General features: G+C 38.1%; 1 protein-coding gene across 1 annotated transcript in view; it reads right to left on the bottom strand.

The window, feature by feature from the left end:
* The window catches only part of MED13 (mediator complex subunit 13), a 58,144-nt gene that overhangs the window by 32,032 nt on the left and 2,214 nt on the right, over positions 1 to 23,898 (bottom strand). The window contains exons 2-3 of the mRNA XM_075113379.1: positions 23,657 to 23,891; positions 13,688 to 13,856 (exon numbers count right to left, since the gene is read on the bottom strand). Of these exons, the coding sequence (XP_074969480.1) occupies positions 13,688 to 13,856; positions 23,657 to 23,891 (404 nt within the window). The remainder of the gene's footprint in view (positions 1 to 13,687; positions 13,857 to 23,656; positions 23,892 to 23,898) is intronic.

The raw sequence follows: 23,898 nt of genomic DNA, 5'->3' as shown, positions 1-23,898 counted from the left end.
AGAATGGCAACAGCTTTAAGAAGTGCTGGGTTTTAGGTTTTGTTGGGGATTGGGTTTTTTGGGTGGTTTTTTTTTTGTTGTTTGGTTGTTTTGTTTTTGGTGGGTTTTGTGGGGGTTTTTTTTGGGTGGTGGTGGTTGTTTGGTTTGGTTTAGGTTTTTATTTTGTTAAACTGAATCTTATCTTCAAGATTCTGAAGCTGATCAAGTAACTAAAAATGGAATCCCATGCCTACACACAAAAGGCAAGATACAATCAATTTTTAAAAAAAAGCCAACCTTAAATCATTAAAGTCATTAAAGCAAGTTTCAGCGTTTAATATCAGATGCTTCACTGATAGCTTCTTGAAGTCCTATACAGCAAAAAGCACCCCAAACATATCTCCTTCACATAATTCTGAATTAAATGCTGTGTTCACTGTGCTGTACATAGTTATTAGTTAACAACTCCATAAAATCTCCTGCTGCCCCAGATCATGCTTCAGAGACTTCCCAGTTTTGCAGCTGTTAGCTGTTGTTTTGTTGCAAAAATATAGAAAAGCCCCTGCAAGTACAACTATCAAAATATTTCACGTTGCATCCAAATCAATTCAGTGGCTTATGTGAAATATATTTTACCAATCTTAATTAAAGGCCAGGAATAGTGGAGGAATGCAAAAGAAGCAGACCCCTGCCAGGACGCCGCAGAAGTGGGACATCTTCATAGCCAGCTCCATGTGAGAAAACACTTAATTTTTTTTAATTGTAAGAAAGTTATAACTGTGCCTGTACATCAGCTACAAGTTCTCAAGTGTCTGCCAGACTAATATACTCCCATAGGAAAAGAACATATGTTTAAGAGCAAGAAGATGCTATTCACATTGGACAGTAAATTAGGTCCATTATCTCAGTAACAGAAGAATGAAAGTCAAGGACAACCTTAAAAGTACTTCATAAACTACCGAACAGAAAATAAATCCGTCTCTATAAGGAGGGTAGCATCAAGCACATGCTCAGTGTCAGGGAGAGAAGGGAAAAAACAAAAACAAAACAAAAACACACACCAACCAGTCAAGGGAAACAGACTGAGTTAAGTCAGTCAAAACAGCAGACACTACTGCATTTTTTTGCAAGGTCAAATGGAAGTGACACTCCACGAAGTGCCGTAGCCTAAAAAGGCTGCATGAATGCAACACCACTGCTTCCCAAAAAAAAAAAAAAAAAAAAAAAAAAAAAAAAAAAAGAGACCCCATCAACTAATGCCCAGGACTGCGTGCATGCTCTGACCTCATGAAATACTTCCATTTCCTAGTCCACAGCAAGAGAATGTAAAGGAAGTTTTGTGTTCCTGAAAAAAGATACAAACAGCCCTCCAGGGCACGAAATACTGACAAACTCCAAGCACCTGAGCAACCCTATTGAAACACAACCTCCACAGGTGCAGTTACTGGGTACCTCCTCAGTGTAACTTCCAAGATGTTTGTTTCTTCCACCCAGAGGTGGATGGTGGGACAGTGAAACAGTAAGGGGGGAAAAACAGTTTCTGGAATTGGCACAATCATAGACTGGTTCAATCTATGAAAACAGAGATAAACCGGTTCACAGAGTCTCATCCCAAAGACTCAAAGGGCAGCCACCACAATGAGGAGAAAGAAGGCTAGTGTTAAATACACAGCTTTGCCTAAGCAGATTTAAAATTAGGGACCAAAACACTTCAAGGATGAGAGAACCCACAAACCGTTCAAGGAGGAACAGGAAGCGCAGCACGTTTTTATTACAGTAACTTAAAGCCAGCCACGAAGTGAACTCAATGAGGAACTGCTCTAAGCAGCTGGCCCTGACTGGAGCGTAACAGCTTTAAAGGGTCATCAAGGCTGTGTCGGTATGCTGACCACTGTTCAACTTTAATCATGTTTCAGGAGAAAAAAAAAAAAAAAAAAAGGTAGGATCCAGAAGAGTGAATTACCACTATTCATTGACAACTACTCAGCACAACTGCTTCAGTAATCCAGCTCTGGACAGAACACTCTCTGCAGATTAAACAGCATACTGCTCAGGAACCCCAGTAAAGTTAGTTTCCAAAATGCAGCAATGATGGAGGTAAGCATCTTGTTGATGATTTCAAGTTCAAGTGAAGTCACATGGTTAGCAAACACCACTAAATTCCTATATGGAAATCTGATTAAACTGTAATCCTTATGTAAATAGTTGAAGACTGATTTTCAAATTGAATTTTATTTTAAAATCATATTGGATGGTTTAAGGTGAAAGAGTGGATAGCATTCTTGGTTCTGAGTGACAGGTAACAATTTAGCAGCTTAGTGTAAGTGAGGCAAAGCTTAAAAATAAAAGCACATATTCTTTAAATACACTTTAAATGCAATTAAGCTGTGTCTCTTGTAAACACCACATTATTACAGAGATAAAGGGGAGACAATTGTAGCATAATCTGATGGAATTCAAATAAACCAAGACAAAGAGAAGCATCAGCATGATAACAGAAGCATTTCAATTCATTACACTGCAAAACTAGACCTAAGTAGCAGCAAGGAAAATTCAAAGTCATCATGCAAAAGCCAAGTCCAAACAAAAAAAAATCCAAACAAAAAAGCCCCCCAAGTTAGAACTCTTTTCTCCCCCGACTCAGCAGGGGAGATGCTTCCAACAAAATAATAAAATAAGAGAGTAGCCATTGTTGTCACTGACATCATTCAGCCAGCTTTGGCATGCAAGCTGCAAGCACGCCACTCCGACGGCTGGGAGAGCAGATATGCTGTGGTACAGTTCATTCCAGAAAATCCAAACATTATAAAATTTTCACTAATTCTGGTTATAAATTTCAGCATTGAACAGCAAAACGACGCACGCCACCTTGGGTTTTTGTTTCAGTGCTTTCAGAAGCACAGCAAAGCCTTTTTATGCACAACAGGACAACATTGTTTCATAGCAGAAATACACAGTGAAAACCAGCCCTGTCCTTAAAATCAAGCTAAGGGAAAGAGGTTTCCACATGATACACAGTATCTTCTGAAAACATGAGTCTTCTTTAAACTAAAGGTTAGCATGAAAGGCAAAACTAACACTTTCTGTACTCAACCATAGCATTAAGTTTCTTCCTATCTAGTCATGCTCAGAAACTGTTTCTTCACATTTAACATCTTTCTGTTAGGGTACAAAAAACTGTAGGAATTTTATTTATTTATTTATTTTAATCAATACATTTGTACATTCTCCAGTTCCTTAAGTTTCCAGAGACTGATTGCTAGTACACAACCTCAGCTTAGGAGGAATCTTCTCAAACATTACCATAATCTATTAAACAAAAGAAAATTTAATAATATATTTTTTTATATATATATCTCCACCATTTCTCTAAGTCTTTCTCTCCTATTCTCAATAATTCACCTCATAGCCAAAAAGCCTAATCAAGCAAAAAATTTACCTACTTATCACTTTGGGGTAAATAGGCAAATTACCTTCACAATTCAGTCAAGGACACAATAACAGAAAGAAAGCTGGTGGTTTCCTGCCTGCTAACACAGAGTTCATCCTATGCTTCTATTTACAGACATTCTTTAAGTAGCTGAGATCACTAGATAATTTGTGAGAGCATCTCATGACTGAAATATTAAAAAATACCTATACCTCAACGCTTAGAAAGTTTGTCCTGTGTGAAGAGAGAATTAGTGAAGTCCTTAAGGTGCAGATACAGCAAAAAAAATAATGGCTTGTCTTAAAGCTACTATTGATCTCTCCTCCTCCTCCCCCCCCCCTTTTTTTTTGTACTTTTCCAATTACGATCAGGCAGCATTGCACATGCATACATAAAACTTAAGAGCAGAGGATAGAATTTTAACAGAAAATTCTGAATTCTAGTTCTCCCAAAAATCTCGTTTTCTCAAGTGACCCTGAATATGAAGTTGCTCCATTAATATTTCTAATATCACTAAATTACCATAATGTCATTAAAGTAATGAATTACTTTAAGTAATCTCAGAATTTAAATATCAATAATCTAGTTTCCAACTGATCTCTGAATACAGATGTTATGAAGCCTCATCAGAACAAGCATTCTTTATGAATTATGATCTGAACACATGAGAATTTCAATACTGAAAGCAACTTTTTAAAACAAAGAAAAAACTGTCTGGAAGTAATGCTATTTTAAGTAATCTTCAGTCCTTCACCTATGCTCCAGTAAGATGCATTTCTATAACCAACATTTTTGATCCCCCCCATGCTCCGTCTTCACTCAAATAATACAAAACAATGACCTTTTCATTTCAGAGACAAAGGATTATGATTCCACATTAAGAGAAACAGAAACTGATGTGGAAAATTTCAATGCAATTTCTACTTCTACCTTTGCAAGAAAAACTGAAGGGAAGGAGGAGAAAACACACTAAAATTTACATATACATGAGGTTTCTACATCTCCATTAGCAAATCTGAAAACACCTCCTTGATAAAAAGGTAATTAGGTCTGTTTTTTCCTCCACATTAGTACTTACGTAGAGCTTTATATCTTCAAAGTGCTTCACAAACATTAGCTGCATTAGAACCTCACTAATCCACACTTCACTAGATTGCATACTTCAAATCAGCACCACACTACGGCTGAAAGGCAAGGAGACTGCAACAACATCAGCCGCAACAAGGAAGTCTCCAACTAAAAAAATCCTATAGCACAATGAATAGCAAATTAATTCAAAAAAGCATGAAATGTTTCAACTGGAAGAGAGAATGTGTTTTTTGGGGGGTTGTTTTGTTGTTGTTGTACTTACCCTCTCCTGTTTCTTTGTAAATTACTTCTGAGTTGAACCAAGAGAGCCTTACCAAGTCAAAGCACTGCTACCCCTACCAAAATATTTACCATATCCTTATAAACTATGTATTTTCTACTACCATTTCCCAGATTAGGAAAATGGACATTGCAAAGTAGAATTACTTTCCAGAACTAATGGCTGTCACAATTAGGATTCTACCATTTCCCTTTCAATGGCGTAGGAGACACCTGTTTAGGAGCACAAACACATCATCTAGAGTTCTTAGTCTCTACTTAATAGGCATCATTATTTCAGACTGCTATAAAGTGTTTGCCAAAAACTGGTACATACTGGCCAGCACCCAGAATCCTTCGGGGCATTTTGACCAAGAATCAATATATCATGACTGGCTGACAACAATTAGCAGCAGAGCTGAGAGTTCCCAACTGACGCATCATTGCTGCCCAAATAGCAACATCTCCAAATAGTTATTCTTCACTACAGATATTTCAGTATGCCACTTAAAGTATCAAAGAAGTTCCTTTTTAAAAAGGTGACAACTGCTTTCTACAGTAAATTCTTGGGCTGGAGAACACGATCTCACAACTTAATAGGTTCTTTTTGAAATAAAAATTTAAATAGAGGGAAGTTTTAAGGTGACACACACCATGAAGCACTAAGACCCTTCATATTCAGTGACTTGTTTGTTGGTTTTTCCCTTTAACCAGGTTGAGAGACAACACTATAGCAACCAGCACAGGATAGACAACAAAACATAACTGCCAAAGAGTATGTCTCAAGGAATTACATACCTGACCACATGCTCAACATGCACTACACCGTCCTCTATTCTATGACATGTTACACTACAGGCTTTGTTCTTTGTCAGGCAACCCTCAAGGGCTTTTCATCATGGAGAAGAAAGAGTGAGGCTGCCAAGCCACTTGAGGCTTTCCCAGCTACCAGAAGAAAAACAGAAGCAACTCCCTCAAGACAACCCATCTACCACCTCTTCTTTGTAAGTGCTTGTGCAGAATTGTTCTTTGTGACTACACACATCTTCCAGGTATAGACATAACACTGCAACACACTAATGAAGAGAAGCTTTCTATGCAGCCACCTTCACACCTATGCTGCTTCAATAGCCAGTCTTACTTGAAACGTGGCATCTTCAATTTCCACTCACCATCCATAAACCTGAATTACAAAAGCTCCAAAATCTTAATTCAGATAAAAAGGAGCAGGAAATTAAGTATGCATTTGCTGTAATAAGCAAAATATGAAATAAGTAAAATACTAAAAATCTGATTGTTTTATTAACACAGCACCAAAAATATTTGCCGGGAAAAGCATTTCTGTTTTCTTGGTTTAAGAAATGAAAGAAAAAGAAAAAAACCCACAAGGCAAGTACACATTGTTTCAATTATTAAATACTTCAGGAGCTTTCTTTGGTTTTGTTTTAGTTATTTTTGAGGGGGTTGGTTTGCTTTTTGAGTGCTAGGGGGCTGAGGGAAAGAGTATGAGAGAAATTAGTTCCTCGTTCCCTAGGAAGAACATGCTATCATACATACTCATTACGTTGCAGTACTACTTTCTATGATAAGAGTTTGAATCATCATCAATCGATTCACAAACATGCCCTTCTTGCCCTTGGCTACAAGCTCCCCTGTAACATCAGGGTTTGTATCAGCCCCATCACAAGGTCTGCACTCCAAGCAGATGCAGTGGCATTAATATCCTTAATGTGAAAGCTCAAAGAAACCTAAACAAATGCACACCTACATTTTCTAGCAAGTTACGTATTCTGTAGCTTAACGTGAAGTAACAAGATCTCCAAATACAGATGCCTCTCTAACTACTGACAGAAAGATGGAACAGCAGACATTTTTCTAAGCATCTCCGAGTAACTCCCTATGGTCATGAAGGTAAATATAGCAGGGAGCTGATTTTGATGATAACACAAAGCAAAAAACATAGCTAATAGCAAAGTAGAAAAAACCCTTCCAGTTCAAAGCACATCATTAATGGCTACTGTCAAAAGGCTCTCCAAAATATTCTTCACATTGCAGAGGATGTTTTGATTTTAGTTAGACCTGAGAGTTAAAAATACTTATTTATTCCATACCAGGTTACATGCACTAAGACAAATACAAATGTAGCAAGTGAAGACTTCCACATTTTAAAACTCCATTATTGACGAGTTTGCTTCACCCCAAGAAAAAAAATTTGAAACAAAAACCAGCTTTGTATTTGTACACTAAAACTATAGCATGACATCTTACAAAGAAGCAAAACTGCCTTTTTCAGAATGCAGCCAGAAGTTTGTTTATACACATATATAAAAAGTATATTTTTCTCCAGATACAATTACAAGCAACACTACAAAAAGAGTTTGTTCATGTTCCCGTATTCCAGAATTTAAATGAAACCAATAAACCTGTCTTGTATTTTAGCATCCTTTAATTATTGAGGATGCAAATCTCAATTATCTGAACTTGAGCGTTCACAGTGAAATATACGTGTGCTATAAAGAATAAGAACCCAGCACATATTTGGAAAATGGATAACAGCTAGACATTACTCTATTTCAAAGACAGTGTAATGGTTTTCAGTGTATTGCTCCTTCCCATTCTGAAACATTTACAAACACCTTGTTAAGCCAGTGTCAAAGGTCAAAACTGAAACACATTTAAAATTTTCATTTAATAAAATCTGTAATATCTGTATGGGTTTTGTATTATCTTATTGTTCAGTGAACAAAAAGAGCATAGACTTATTGTTGAAAGCTAAAAACCAAAAGCCATATCATTTTTTCATTTTTCCTGATCAACCAACTACCACTGTAACTTAAGCTAAATAAGAGAAAACTGCTTTGTGATGTAAAGTGCTAAATTTGTCTGCTTGTAGTCTCTGTAGCAACCCAATATTCCGAAGAGACAATCATGTGATCAATGCTCTCAGCTCCTGCTGTTTATCCTGCACTGTCCTACTTACAGCAGCTCTCAATTCCAGCTGTCTACAGTAAAAGGAAAAACATCACCTGCTCTCCTGCCGGTGCATGATGCCAGAACAGCCTCATTAGAGCTGTTGTAAAAAAATGTTGACATTGTTTGATTTAAAGATTAACACAGGGAGGAAATTTACACTGCAAAAAGAGCGGAGCAGACTTAACAGAAAATATTCCAACAGTATCAAGGCAGAGCCTCATAGTTTCAGCTATCAAGGTTTAAATTAAATATGTAGAAATAAATGCAAAACCTGTGGCTACATGTTCTTCTTGCACAGTTAACCCTCTCAAGCACAAAGAAATTTTTGAGCTTTAGCACCCAGAAATCTCCTCATCCTGTTCCTTAATAATACTCCACAGCATAACCCTAGAGGGACCAATAAGCAAGCTACTCCATTCCTATAGAAAGAGACCCCATGGCAAATAGGAAGAAGGTATCTGAGCCGGGGATAAGGCAGAAACCATGTGGCTCAGGACCAAAAGCAGAGCATTTCCCTTTGCCATCAGGACAGTGAAGACCAAGCAGACAATAGGTGATCTCTTTCAGAGTAACCGCTGTTACATTATCAATATAAACATTTCCAAAGAAGGCAGCAGGACCATTTTCATGGCCTAACTGAAAAAAATACACCCCCTCACCCCACTGCAGCCACAGCCATTCAAGACTGCAGATATGCCAACACACTTGCACCTAACTCGGGAATCGCATCCATTGTGGCTAGTTTCACCTCTTCCTCCCGGCAAGATGAAGTAGAGAGAAAAAAATACGTATGTTCAGAACTCTGATAAGCACACCTTCAGATCAAGAGAGCTACCTGTACAAAGGCTTATAACAAAACCAAATTTATAGCTAGAATATTTTTCAGTCATTTCCCATTAAATTCTATACTGGTTATTTACATCAGGTAGATAAAATAGTAGTTCCATGAAAAAATAAAAGAACAGTGGGCTGGCATCATAAAACCCTGTACCCAGACTAACGTTAAACAGCATTACCTGTGAAACCTGTGCAGCAAGTTTCATTTTGTAAGCTACGATAAGCTTATCACTTATGATTTTTCCAAGTGGGTTTTTGCTTTGGAGGTTTCTTTGTTTGTTTGTTTTGGGCATGTGGTGGGTTTTATCGGTGGGTTTTTGTGTTTTGGTTTTTTAAGTGAACTTGTGTCTGACAAGTTCTGGTCTGCCACCCACTACAATTGGTTATTTTATTTCCTATTTACAAGAGCAGGGGGAGGAGGAAGCAACCATACCAGTAATACAGTAGGTTTTCGTTTTCTAGATTTTCAGCTATCAGATCCTCCCACAAAAATCAGAATTACTCAATTATTTGCTTACTGGTATTTCAATTGTGTTAAAGTTTAGCAAGCTGTACTTATTATCAAAACTTCAGGAGATGTATTCCCCATGTAAGCACTTCATACTTTTGGTTTGTTAGGAGCCTCATATTTAATCCCCATTAAGGAATTGTATCTAAAATAGCATTTAATCTGATAAATTTCCTAATAATTTTTATTCCAGACATACAGTGCTATTTTACCATCCAGTTGGCAAGAGGAAGAGTCTCATCCAAGGGCTGTTATTTGAGCAGCCTATCCAGAAAAGGTAGACAGACAATCGGATGCAGCACATCTTAATCTCCGTCTAATACATTTATAGAGTAGCTTTGAATAAAGCACACACAACCATATTTCTGAACGTGGCAATAACAACACGATAGGTTGGAAAGGAGAAAAGAGACATTCCTATTTGTCAAACTTTGTAATTTAATATGCAGTCATTTAAACCACATTATTGAGCTTCTGTAATCTACCTCGCTTAAGTGATTGAAAAAGGTTGTGACAAATACTGAGGCAACCATTTTTTTTTTCCTGTCTGGTTACAACTAAGACCATTAGCAAAACCTTCCTTTTAGTCTTTTATTCTACTGTTGTTCTGCTGATCCCCACCATCCATTCCTGAAACTGAAAATCGCCTACTTACAAATCTACTACACGCACTTTACGGAGTTAGCTACTCCATTCCTGCCCTGTCTATAAACAGAAATGGAACTAGCATACTTGAAAACCTCAGACAGTTTCCTCAGGCATGGTAATCGTGACTTGTTCTAACAGATCAAATTTCACCAAATACATGACTGTCTCACTTTTCTCCATGCTGGTTTTAGACTGGGGAGAAGTAGGGGGAGGGAAGAGCAGGTCATGGTTATTACCTTGCAGCCTCATCAACATGCAGCGTATGACTGCACAAATCAAACATCAATAGTTTTAACTTTTTCTGTCACAAAATTTTTAAGACACATTAAACAATAATATGAGGTTAGTTTAGTAAGTTTGTTTTAGAAGTGACATCATTAAACAATTAAACAGCGAACACTTAAAACCATTTAATTCTTATTTTCTTGGTCATCTATTCACATGCCACAGTGGCATCAGTTTATGAACATTAAAGACTGTCCTCTTAAAATTGAAATGTATGCAACAATGATGAAATCAACTTTTTTTTTTAAATATAATCTTGTACAAGGAGGAAAAATAACAGAGCAACAGAGAGGAAGCCATGGCTGCCTGAGGATCTGTCATTACAACCAAACACCTACTAGAAATCACAGCCTTACGTCTGTTGCACTACCAAATACATACAAAAAGCACAAACAAAAGACTTCTATTGCTGGGAGACCAGATAGCAGAAAATGTCACAGATCTGGAACCACATGCTTTCAAACACAACTCAAAAAAACCAGATGGGATCAGCTTCAAATGAAAGTAGCAGCTCTATCTGGGCAACCTTCAAAGAGAGTGGAAGTGGAGAAGTGGGACTAAAGTCCTGCACATTGCTCAGCCACAGCTCCAGAAAGTGCATATTCAGAAGTTACCTCCACCATCACGGGCACTGACGACTCAGTCTCTAATCAAAATCTTTGAAACTGAAGATTGCCAGCAAGAACAACCAACCTTATCAGACTCTACAGTTATAATACACAGGGAACAAGTCTATATAGTGGCCAGCCAAGCCCTAAAGTGCAGGGTAGTATAAACTATGATCTGAAGCAGACTTGTAGCAGACTTCACATCCTCAGCATACTAAGTGCCTTTAAATTACACAGGCACGAGTTCTATCTCAGGCTTTCTGAATGTTAACACAAAGAACAGTCCCAAAGAAAGCAAAGCACACATAACAATACTGTATGGAAGTAGGCACTAAAGACAATAGTAACTAGGTCTGAAGTGAGGGAAGGCACCACTCATGCAGTGATACCAGAGAGGTGCACAAAACCTTCCTATTTTGGGGTACACACAGTTTCTTCCTGTACTTCTCCCACTATCCATTGTTTTCTAAGAAGGAAAGGATTAACGAAAAATATACCAACACCATCACAGGCAACTTTCATTCTTAAGGAAGAAGAGATACACGTTTAATAAACAAGCGATACAGAGAGGTAATTACAGCCTTCCTGAACAGAAAGGCTTTATTCCCTATGACAGATGTAATACCTGCCACATTCATCTCTGGCCACTTCTACGTAGCAGAAGCACTACTTTTGGGGAGACGTATGTTTCTTCCTGTGTAAGAAATATAGTCTTCTGAAAAAGACTCTAGTCTTCCTATATCAAGAAGCTAGTGTGACATGCTTTTGAGATTAGCATTATGGATATTACTATTCCTGTTCCTTGAAAGATGGTGAAAATGTCCAAAAGGCAAAAATACAGCTTCAAAACTAATCTGATTCTTAAGATATGTACATCCTTAATCATGAAGAGAAGAATGGCTTTGGGGAGGGGTTGGTGGTGGTTTGTTTTGGTTTTTAGTTAAGTCAGCCACACCCACTAAAAAAGATAAACTTAGTATAGGCCTTGCTGATTAAATGGATCCCGAGGAAGGAGAAATATGCAAAAGTTGTCTAGAACTAACAAAAGCTAAACCTTAATACCAGCTGTCTGGTAAGAAACAGAGTAGCACCCTGGGTGCAACATTCAGAGCATTTTCTAGGCAAGCTGCGAGTCTTTCCACGTCAAGTTAGGGCCTCGGGCTTTGCTGTAGCATCATGCTTCACATTTGATAAGAGAAACGTCCCTTTTGACTAGAAGAGTATTCCAATTTACACAAGAGATCAAAATCCACTCACACCATTCCACTTGACATTTCCTCCTCGCTCGGAGTGACACACTCTCTAGCTACAGAGGAGGTATCACAAAGCACCTATTTCAATCATTGGGGTTTCTCCCACAGGAAGTTGATGGGAGCAGCAGAAGCCTGAACCGACACCTCTGAACAGCTTAACCTTCCAGCGAGTATCGATTATCCAAATTATAGACATTCCTAGAAAGGATGAGCCAAATATGCCAAGAGTATGCACATCTGTTAACCATTCCCCTTCACTTCACAAAAGCCAGTACTCAGAATATCACATGGTATTGAGCTACCTGGTACAAAACATTGAGATTTCTCTACAAAGAAGTTGTTTCACACAGAGCTGTGTAAAACTTTCTACATATTTTTCGAGTAGTTCTGGGCTACTTATGATTAAGTTGTTGTGTGGGTAAACACACAATTACTTCAGTTATTTTCATCAAGCATGTTGCCCTTCTGAACTTCTCAAAAATCATATTCTCCAAATTAAACAAACACTGCTGTTTTATTTTAAAAGCTTTCATCAGCTTTTCCAGCTGCTGTAGAAAGCTTTATAGAATTACTCTAAGAGATGCCATGACATAACTAACGCTAGTTTCAAATGGCAATTTCGAAAACCAGTTCCTCAAATGAGGAAAGCCCAGACTGTGCCAAGACAATATTGGCCTAAATAGTTAAAAGTAAACTCTTTACTATTGATTTATAGCAACAACACACAGAAGTAGTGGATGGACAAGGACACCCCAGAGAGGAAACATTTGCCCTGACCAGGGTGGAGAAAGAGATGCCTAGAACTAAGAGTCAAGTTTACACATAAATTAAAAGCAGCAGTTCACAACTACTAATAGAAACACACACAAACATGTGCTTCTGCTTCTTTTGCTCCAGAACAGCCCTACTTTTCTTTCCAGTTCAATTTTATTGCAGAAGATGCCAACAATGGCCAACCCCACACCCAAAAAAAAAAAACAACCAAGCCAAGCCACTGATCTCAAAATTTCCTGCATGCAAGATTTAACAAATTCATATACACATACACAAAAAAACCACACACACAGAAAAAGACCCATCATCTAAGCTTTAAATTACTTTGGATTTTAAAAGCTGATTTGGGAACAGCGATTAAACTTGTTCCAGCTAACCTAGTTTTTATTCATTTCATTATTTATTGCTAGGCAACATAGACCGTGTCAAACCATGTTAGAGCCATGAGTAGAAGTCCTTCCAATTTAGATCAAAAATTCTCCTCTCACCCTCCTCCCCCTCAATGTGGAAGCCACATGTATCCCTTTAACACCACTGTTCCCAGACACAACCTTCTGTCTGACCAGGAGCTGACATTTCAAACTCTCTTCTCAACATCTCCCATAAGATATAATTTATCCAAACCTCCTGTGGTGCCCGTAAATTGCTCTCTAGATCCCATTTGCTCAACAAATGAGTCCCTCTTAGTATTTACAATTAGAGTCAGTTCCAGTTACTATACTGGCAAGTCCAGAGCAGGTATCTCTTCACACAGGTATTCTTTCTTCCTTTCCAGAACACTCTAGCTTCTTTTCCAACATCCATATTACCCATGGTCTGTATATGAGTACCAGCAGAAAAAGACTGCCTACTACCTTTAGTATTACTTCCTTTCATCATAAGGAAGTTTTGAGAACTCCAAGAAGGCAGAAAAACAAGAAAGAGCAGAGATCCAGGTTCCCAGATTAAACCGTAAACAGAGTGCTCTTAATTAAGTGTTTCTTCTAGCATGAAGCTTAAATAAACCCCTACAACTTCTTTAATAAAGCAAAATAAAACATCCTACCTTTTGTTTATAGGTTTTTCATCCTTCTCATAAGGCTTCACAAACCATTTCCCAATGCGTACAAAATTCCGATTCATTAAACACCTCTCCAACAGGTTGTGAACAGCTTTGAAAAGTAGAGTGCGACACTCGTAAGAGAGTCCGTTCTCCCAAACACCATCTTCCTCTTCTATAAGGCAAAGGGAAAAAACAAATTAGCGTTGAATTCCACCCTATTATTTCATGCACATATCACAATATCATTTTCTCTCCCACAAGCTTTTAAGACATTCACAGCATAACACGCAACCAAAAAAAGCCTGTAACGTTCAGATAACAACTCTACTCACTTTATAATAGTGTAACTGCTAAAAGTAATCAGCTATGAAAATATCTCGTCTCCCACAAGAGAAAAGATAGATTCAACAGCTATTTGTATACGAAAGGAAACAACTAGCACCAATACCTTATATATTTCAGCCTGCAAGGTCACTGCATACTGCTCTGTCTGCAAGGTGGGTCATATTTTAGGTAGTCTGAATTACTTATCCTGAAGAGTTAGCTGCCAATTACACTTAAAAATAAGTTGCCCAAAGAAACATTTAACATATTCTAGTGTCTTTAGCTACCATTGACTGAGGAAAGCTAGGCACAAATATCATTGATCAACTGAGCCTTAATGTTCATCAATTTTCGGGGGGGGGGGGGGGGGAACCCAAACAAAAAAAAAAAAACACACTCCACACAAAACCCCAGCACCCAGATTCAGAAAACTGGTAGAAGTAACCTGGTTCTCCCAGAAGACTCTCACAACTGCAGTTTTTTCTTTTTAGCTCAAAATAAAAAAGAAAAATATTTAAATTGGCTAGTCCTGTTTTCTGATCTCTACATAGAACAGAAGAGGAAAACAGCAAGCAGAAAGACAAAGCCCAGTTCATACTGATAGGATTCTGAAGCGAAACACTGAGATCTTATGCGCCCCACAAATCAAACAGTCATGGAACCCAACTTACACAAGCCAAGTTGATTTGCCAAATCAGAAAGCAAGATTCATTACAAGAAGCTGTAATCTCTTCAACCACTCCGGCGTGTAATCAGTGTTTGAACATAGTTTACCGGCCCTACACATATACGCACTAGTCCAAAGAATTACAATGGCATTACATTAAACAAGTAAAATGAGGGACATTTGATAGATCCGCTAGTATCTTGCGGGATATATGTGATATAATTCATTTCCCAGCAACACACTAATATGATGGGTAATACAGGAAAACTCAAGATCTTGTCCTTAAATTACTGGCAATCAGGTCTTATTGTTATGTCTGTAATTCCCTCTATATCAATGTTTTACATATATCCCCAAAGATCTGCTACTGGTCTCCTTGGACTACCCTAACATAGTTATCCTTACAATGCCATTGCTTTTGTACTCCAGGTAGCAGCAGAGACTAGAAGATTGTCTGACATAGATAAGGAGACATATTTTTACTGCAGTCTCTGGATAGTCATGGAATAATTTAGGTTGAAAGGGACCTGTGGAGGTCATCTGCTCCAACCCCCACTCAAAGTCAGAACAGGTTGCTCATATAGAATCACACATATCTCACATTCATTGCTCCTCATGCCTTCTCTGCATGCCTGTAAGAAGTGAGGCTTGGGTTTAGATTTGCTTTCAAACAGGTCTTACAATAGCAACCTGCCCACTCACCTCCCCTTCACAGAGGATTTTGGTTCAGATCGCTTTCCACTGGTTTGCTTGATGGTCAGAAAACCTCAGTAATACAGCCAAGTCCTTGGATTTTAAATCTCCCTTTGAAATAAGCCCCTTCACCTTTAGCTGGAAGCCACTTACAAGCTTAAAAGGTTGCAACAGTATTAACTAAAGTCTCAATATCCTTAAATTAGAGAGCATGGAGAAAACCAGACACCTAAGGGTTTATTTAGGGAAAAAAAAAAAAATACAGATTTACAATAAACAATCTTTAAGACAAAGATGACAGAGAAAGGAATTTCAAGATACTACTGTAACCGGAAGGTGGTGGCCATGCTCGTTTATTGTTAGATTCCACGCAAACGGAAGTATATTTCCACTCAAGATCAGTATTGCGAGTTAAAGAAAATTACTCCTAGTATCCTTCTCTGAGGGACAGAGGAAGAGTAAACAGACCTGCCCCGTCATTTATAAATGACAAGGTGCACACCATTACAGTTGAATCATTACATGAAATAATTTTCTGATAAAGGAAAAGCAAGGAACCATATTTCCTAAGTGACCTCACCATGAGTTTCCCACCCCATCACCGTGTCCCAATTCTGATGTTCAGCAAAAACTTGTTTTTAAAAAAACAGGCAGCTAAAAGATAATATAGTAACTCACTAAAAGAGGCATCGTACAAGCAGCTTGTAACAAAAAGCAACAAAGGTCCAAAGTCAAAGGGTATAAAATGTTTGTGCCAAGAGGACGCATGTTTCCCCAGCTCGGAGATTTGTAGACATACACAAATGAGCAGCTCTATCCGACCGGCAGCTCTGCTGCTCAGCACATACTGCTCAACTGGTGGCAAACAGCAGCTCAATAGAGCAAACATTAACTACAAAGCTTAATGATATTGGACTTTAACTGCACAATAAACTCCACACCATTTCAAAGGTTAAATAGTTGGTTTCTATATGGCTCTCATAATTTAAAAAAATCATTCTAAGAACATCCCCTGCATCAATTACCTATTATAAGAGGCAACAGAAGGAGCTATTTCCAGCCTTTGTGCCTAATTTTGTTTTGACACCTTAGTGTATTGATGAGAAGAAAGATGCTGAAATCGCAAAGACACCGAAGTGTAATTCAAAGCTTGTACTTTGATGGTCATACTATGGACACAAAGGAGACGTTTCAATTTTCTGAAAACACTACAAAGTGCTGGGTATTTCATTTACCATTCATAGTTGTGCTGACAACCAAGTTATGAACAAAAGTTTACATGCAAGAACTTGCCACAAGACTAATTCTTAAGAGCTCTCCCAGCTGGCTTACTTTATTGCTGAAACAGAGCTCTTAGAGGAGCATATTATGTGGGGAAAGTGTAAGGCATTAGACGGAAACTAAAATTAAAACTAATATTTAAAAAGACAGCGTGCTCTAAGCGTGCCTACTGATCAGGAAAAACGTCTGGTACCAGAAATAAGACCACCTGTTCAAACCGAAGTGCATCTTGCTATAGAAAGGGAAGGTTAAATAAGATGACAGTTAAAGATACCCTCATTTCAGAACATTATTCAAATTCATGCAAAAAAATAGCAGTAAGTGTTCTGTGCCTTTTTGAAGTCTATTTAGTCATTCCCCCCCCCTCCCCCTTTGTTAGGGTGGCGGGTGGAAGGAGAGAAATATGACATCTGCTCACATCTCCCAACTATTTTAATTCTTCATTCAAATCGTTGTTTCTCAACATCAGAAAAATCCTCCTACTTAACAGACATTGTACGGAGTAAACCATTTTTACAAAGAGAAGGAAGGGAAGAGGCGCTTTTGCCTTCTAATCTTTCTTAAACACAATAACTTCAAATGTTCAGTGTGATAGTGATAATAAACCAGAATAAGTTGCTGACTCATTTTAAGAAGGTGTTAAGTCACAATTTTACTTCAGACGAGAGTTATCCACAAAAGTGCTCTGGCAACCTGAAGGTTATGAATATTTTGGTTTTGATTAGTCCTCTTAGCCATCCAAACCACTTGACTCCTCTGCACCACTTCCATCTCAATCCATTAAACAAATATATATACACATATCATCCCACAATAACGAATTTTGTTCCCTCCCTCTTCATACCACATATTAAGCAGAGAGTTTCCCTTGAACTAAGCTAAAAATCATCAGGAAATGAAGAATTAATGGAAACAATTCAGGAAAAAACAATTTTCATACTGCACATAAACAAACTTCTCTCAGTCAACACGTCCCTGATACTACCACCATCCAATTGCAATCGAATAGCTGTAGGAGGCTATTTGCTTTCAGTACTTTTATGATCTGCTTCACATTCATCATATAGTTTACCTGAAACAATGAAGTTCATTTCTGATTATTAAATATAAATTATTAAATTCATTACTTGAGGGTTGCTAACAAACAAACATCTCGGCTTAACATATGTTTTTTGCAAGAATACCAATTTTGAGTTTCTTGGGTTATACTGCAACAGATAAATACACAGTATTACAGATGACATTTTCAAGAATACTTTTAAAGAATGTGGACTTTCCCCCTTCCTCCTTTTAACATATATCTGGCCACATCAGCAAAACACCAGTAAGCATCAACTCTTGACAAGGCTGAATATGTTTACCATACCATTAAAAATATCTTCCTAATGCTCAATGAACCTCTAAAATAGATGATGCAAAGAAACAAACCACAATCAAGCCTCCACTTTGGACTACAATCCCCATTACTTCCCCCCCCCCAGTTACATCAATTACACAGAGGAAAAATCCATTCCTGAGTATCATGACTGAGATGCGTCTTTCAGAAGTATTACTTACCTTCATAGGCTTCCTTTCTGTCATCATTTGACAGCACGCCAGTTACAGAAATAGACTGATGCAAAACTGATTTATACAATCAAACTCCCTATATGAGCTTCAGATTACGAGGCAGGTACAATAAGCAAAGCAGTGTGAAATTGCAGCTGTATACAATATTGTATAACAGGATGGAAACACTTCAAGTCAAATTTTCTATTTAAAAACAAGATTTTTAAAATTCAGATATTTTAAGGTTAAATAAAATCCCTCAAAGCAAGGATTATCCAGTTAACTTACTGAAAAATTATTTTGAGGCCTATATCCCTTACGAAATAAGTGAGAAGCAACAGATTTTGTGTTAAAAAAGGGACTGACGACAATTCAAAGATACCAACTTGAGAATGCAAGTAAGACGATTTAAGTTTTAGTGAACGTAGGTAACAGATACAACTCAACCAGAAACAAAAGAGTCTAGATATAAGACTCTAGATACCCAAGCTAGTTGGAAAATTTCATCAACTGAGAAGCAAGCCAAACACGACCCACTGTCCAAAATACCATACTTAAAATATTCAGCACCATTACAAGTTAGTTTTTGTACTGCCAGCCCTTTACCAGCATCATATATATACAGGTTTTATGCCTTCTTCATCCAGCAGAATATTTTTCTAAATACTAAAAATTTTAAAGTATTACCTTTTTATAAGTGTGTAGCTATGCCTGTTTATAAGGATAACAAAGTAAAAGCTTTCCTTCACTGTTTGTTGGGTGTAAGTTTGGCTGGTCTGGTCTTCATGGCCACAAGCAAAGAAAAGCTAAGAACTTCCTAGCTAAAAGTTCCAATATCCTCCTCCATGCCATTTTTGAGTAATTCCATATGCAGATATAGTTTACTTATATTGTTAAATCTTACATTTAGTGCCCTTATTTATCGCTCTTACTTACACATGTATATTATGCATGTGACATCATACATGCAACCAACACAATACGAGGCAAAATTCTAATTTACTGCAACAAAGCATTTTTCGCCTTACTCCACAAATATTTCACATGCATGTTGGTCACAAGAAGAAAAGGAAAAAAGTTAAACATCATCTTTGAGCTCGTACCCACACCAAGTCTCAGAAGTTTTACAAAGACTGCTTCAGCAATTTTTGCATCACGCTTATCAGCAGTTTTGCTTAAGCGGACACATCTCTAACATGGAGGACTGAAGAAACGCTAAAGCACCAATGCACCACGCAGCAAGGAACATTTGTAATGCCTTCTTATATTACATACGCAGGAACATACATATCTACCACAAACAAGTTACTTAAGCTCGCCGTACTGGTATAAGGTGCAAAATTTTTAAGAAAGCATTTTTTGGGTTGGTTTTTTTTTTTTGGTAGGAGTTAAGTGGTCTTAGGAAGCAAATGTTATTTTTAAAAAAAAATGCATGCCACTAGCTGAACTATTTTCAAAGCTCACTTTGCCAGCTTCTTGCAACTGGCAGGCTTTTCTGCAGAACCCTCAGTATGATAACTGGCTCATACGCTGGTTTCCATTGTATTAAAAGCAATGAGAGACTCAGTGCTGACATCAGCACAACCAACCAATTCACAGATTTGTTTGGAGACAAGGGTTTGATCTATAACGCACGTATATTGAGAACTACACAACACACAGAAGTCTCTGCTGCCACGGCTGTTGCTGGTTTTGCCATACAGTATCAACAGACAAGCCTCAGTATACAGACCTTTATCCTTTTTCTTTAAAGCTCTCCTATAAGCCCAGCAAGGAGCTAAGACTAGCATTATTTTTATACGTTTATCCCTCTCAGAAGCATGAGGAAGACTGTTCAGCAAAGAAAAACTGATCTACTTGATATATTACAGGTACAAGGAAAACACTTTAATTTTTAAAGAAAATTAATAAGATTTAATAGACACCAGAACAAAAAAGATGCATCTTACAGCTTACCATTTAGAAGATGCAATTTGAAGGTCAAAGGCATATTGAAGCATTCCCCTATCCAAGCATTAATCAAATCGTAACCACTTCCTTGGGACTATGTCTTGTACATAATTTATACCCAACTGTTCCCAGGTTTGAAACCATCTACTACCAATTTAAAAAACAAAAACAAAACAAAAAAACCCAAGTGTATATAGGTTACCACTTTAAAACAAGACAGAACCTGTTTGATAAAATAACTGCTGATCAGACCAGCAAGAGACCATTGCCTTCTGAAATTCGAAGATGTCCTACTTTAAGGTTTGAGTTGCAGGAATTACTATGATCAAGTCTCTCTGCCACAACAAAAACATAACCTTTGAGGTTGTTAAAGGATAAAATAACATTTCACTAACTTCTGTCTGCCTCTAGCTATGTTGGGGTAGAAATAGACTTATGGGTTTTTTTAGTATTACATACAGTAAGTAGCTTCCTAGGGAAGGAAAAAAAAAAATGATTGAGTGCAGTCAATATTACTGATCAATCAGCATCTCTGAACAAGTCTCCTTTTGACATGCCCCCAGGCAACAACAAACCCTGACCATCAACAAGACAGTTATCCAAGGCTTGATATGAGAATTCAGATACAGCCAGCAGCAGGCATTCAAACATATCTCCAGGGCAAAGAATGAACTTTTAGAATGTACAGAAGAGAGAATGTATTTTTTTTAATCTGATATGCATAGATGTACGCTATGTATAGCATGATAGATGTATAGATACCCACAAAACTGTACATTTCCTCTTGAGGTGACCTTGGGAAGGCACTCTGTAGGGGACAAAAGGATTCTTGAAAGCTGCTATATTTCAAATCCCCGAGGGTTGATAACCAAGATGTGTTCCAGACACTGAAGTCCATTGTTTAATGAAACTACAAATCACCCAAAAAAGTCAAAAACTGTCAAAATACCAACCTCTCCTTAACAGGCACAGTTTCACACCAAAGGAAGCCAAAAATCAAGTTGTAAATATTGCCCTGGCATATTTCTAACTACAGGTCGTTCAAGGCCCACCTCCCCAAGAGAAGTCTGTCCGCAGGCAATAAAGGACACGCTAGCTGCGACCGACTGCTCTTAGCCCCTCTCCTCCTCCCTCACCCCATTCTTCAGGGCAATTCTTCACCTACTGAGCAGATAAGTTCTAAATGAGGCAGCACCTTAACCTTCAGCAGCAAACAATTTCCAACCAATTTTGCAGGTAACAAGCCTCTACTAGGAAGTAATTTGTCTTTCCCATTGAAAATGTAACAAGCAATCATTGGGAGAACAGGGCAGCGTGAATTACTAGGAGAAATTGTCCACCAATGAAAAAAATCCATTAGGTCTATGACAAAGGTCAGATAACATTGTTTGGGTTCAGCCATAATTCTTTCTTGTATGAGGTTCACATTAAGATTTCATGCAACAGCAAAGAAAAAGTGCAGGTGCAGGCACTCCTCAGCCATCTCCTCCACAATCTAGCTGATTAATATCTTCACCAACTTCTGGTCAGAAGAGCCAAGTAGACTAACACACTCAGAGATTATAATGCCTCCTTTTAATTAAAAGGAGACAAAAACATGTCGGCAAAAACAAAGATGTCAGATGCGTCTGCACATAGACATAGGTAACAGTCTCACAAGCGGTAAGCATTTACGTAGGAAAATATGTAACAGCAAGACGTGTGGAACAGCTCTACTGAAACACAGACATCCACAGGTGACCTGAACAAAGAAAATATCCAAAACAACTGCAAAGGCATGGCTGGGAGAGCCTAACACCTCTGCTGTCTCTTCCTTACACCCTCAGAGGGGTTAAGAGTTGGTAAGCCCCTAGGATGACACGTGCTTCTCTACCTGGGCAAAAGTGTAATTCCATAAAAGCATAAATACACACTGACCTAGAAGTTCAGCTAAAACACACCACTATTTTTAAAAGGCACCTCTATACTAAATCACTAGTAGATAGATTCTGTTGCTCAAACAAATAACTTTGATGGCCAGGTAGTGCAGAAATTCACCCTCCAAATGGCTTAACTTTTATTTGCTCTTCCATTCAAAAAACTATTTGTCTCAATTTAATCCCACGAGCCAACAGCATACAAAAATCTATTACACAGATACTTTTGCACAAGCGTCGGTCTTTGCTCGGGGCAGGCCCAGGCCAAAAATAGCATTTAGTCTAAGTTACATCCCAGTCATACAAAGGATGTTCCCTGCAGTCGAGACTGAGGTTATTCATAGGGCAAAATAAGGAAGACTTAAATACACTAAAATATCAAGCAACCTACAATATAAGTGCCATTTAAGATGCAAAGTTTCAAGTTCCAGAACAGATGGGAATATGAGCAACATCCCAATCTTTGAAGTCAATTATTCAAAGAAATAAACATCATTTTAATGCACCAATTGTTTTTTATATCATATTTTTGTATGAAAATACCACACATTATTAAATTGTTTCAAGTCAACTTCCTCAGCAGCCCTTCAAACTCAGATTTGTTCTCCAGCTATCCACAAACACCGACAGCATTAACAACTTCTGCTTACCAGGTCACCAAACCTTGGTCTCATGTTACACTGAAGATATCTGAATTCTGTATGACTTCAAAGGAAACTGGAGTGATGCACCTTTGGTTTTTTTCTAGAATTAGCGTAGTCTCACCACTAGACTCACACTGGTAGTTTAAAAACCTAATTTTGTCACCTTACTGATAAGCAGCAGGAAAGCCATCCACTTAGAGATCTGAGATCAACAAGTAAACATTTGCAAAACAAGGTTTCAAATTCGAAGTACAACATTATTGAGAAAGATAAATATTGCCAGTCTTTCAAAAGTCTAGGTTTGAAAGCCAGTACAGGTTCAGAGCGCTGGGAAAGGGGGAGAGAGAAATTGCAAGATTTAGAGAGTCCTGCGTTAAAACAGCAAGCTACTTTCAGATGCCTTCTTTTGACGGCTTCTCACCAATGATTCAACTTCCAATCAAAACAACTTCATATGGTTTAAGAGTTGCCCAGAACTCTACAATTCTTATTACATGATAAAACAGGGGGGTTCTATTTGAATTTGAAAGTTCTAATTGCCCAACAAAAGGGATCTTATCAAAACATGTTTAAGACGTCACTTCTGAATCACAGACACAGCTTTAGGCACAGCTTTCTTGTGAAGAAGCTGCCAAAATTCATAGGCTTGGTTTTTTCAAAAGAAACAAGCGGGGAAACAAAAACTTGTTTCTTGAAAATGTAGCAGCCTGAGACCACCTAAAGACAGACAGTAGCCGTTTGATCACAGTACTGCCATAATGATTTGGCTTTTTTGAGAGCTCTTTCCACCACCACTATCACAAACTCAAAGGTGTAGATTGTAGCAATAAATTTATCTTATCTATAGACAACAGTTCATCTAGGACAGATTTTCTAAGGGCTGGCAGAAGACAGCCCTGAGTAGCAGCATCCTTTCACTGACCAAAAGAAGGTATTGATTTCCTCCTACCTGAGAGATCATGATGAATAAGGTCAGCAAAGTTGGGGTCATCACCCCACCAAAATATCCATAGCTCCCTGCGTCCAGGTCTCTGGTCTCGGCGCCAAACACTGAGTACATCCGCCTTCAGACAGCGACTGAAGCTGCTCAAGATAGGGTCCTCTTCCGTGACCGGAAAGAGAATTGGGGCAGATGTTGGACCCTGCCATACATATCGCTTCCATTTAATCCCAGTTAGATCAGCCTAAGGA

This window comes from Phalacrocorax aristotelis, chromosome 18, assembly GCF_949628215.1.
Source record: "Phalacrocorax aristotelis chromosome 18, bGulAri2.1, whole genome shotgun sequence".
Lineage (NCBI taxonomy): Eukaryota > Metazoa > Chordata > Aves > Suliformes > Phalacrocoracidae > Phalacrocorax > Phalacrocorax aristotelis.
This window is presented reverse-complemented; position numbering and strand designations above follow the sequence as displayed.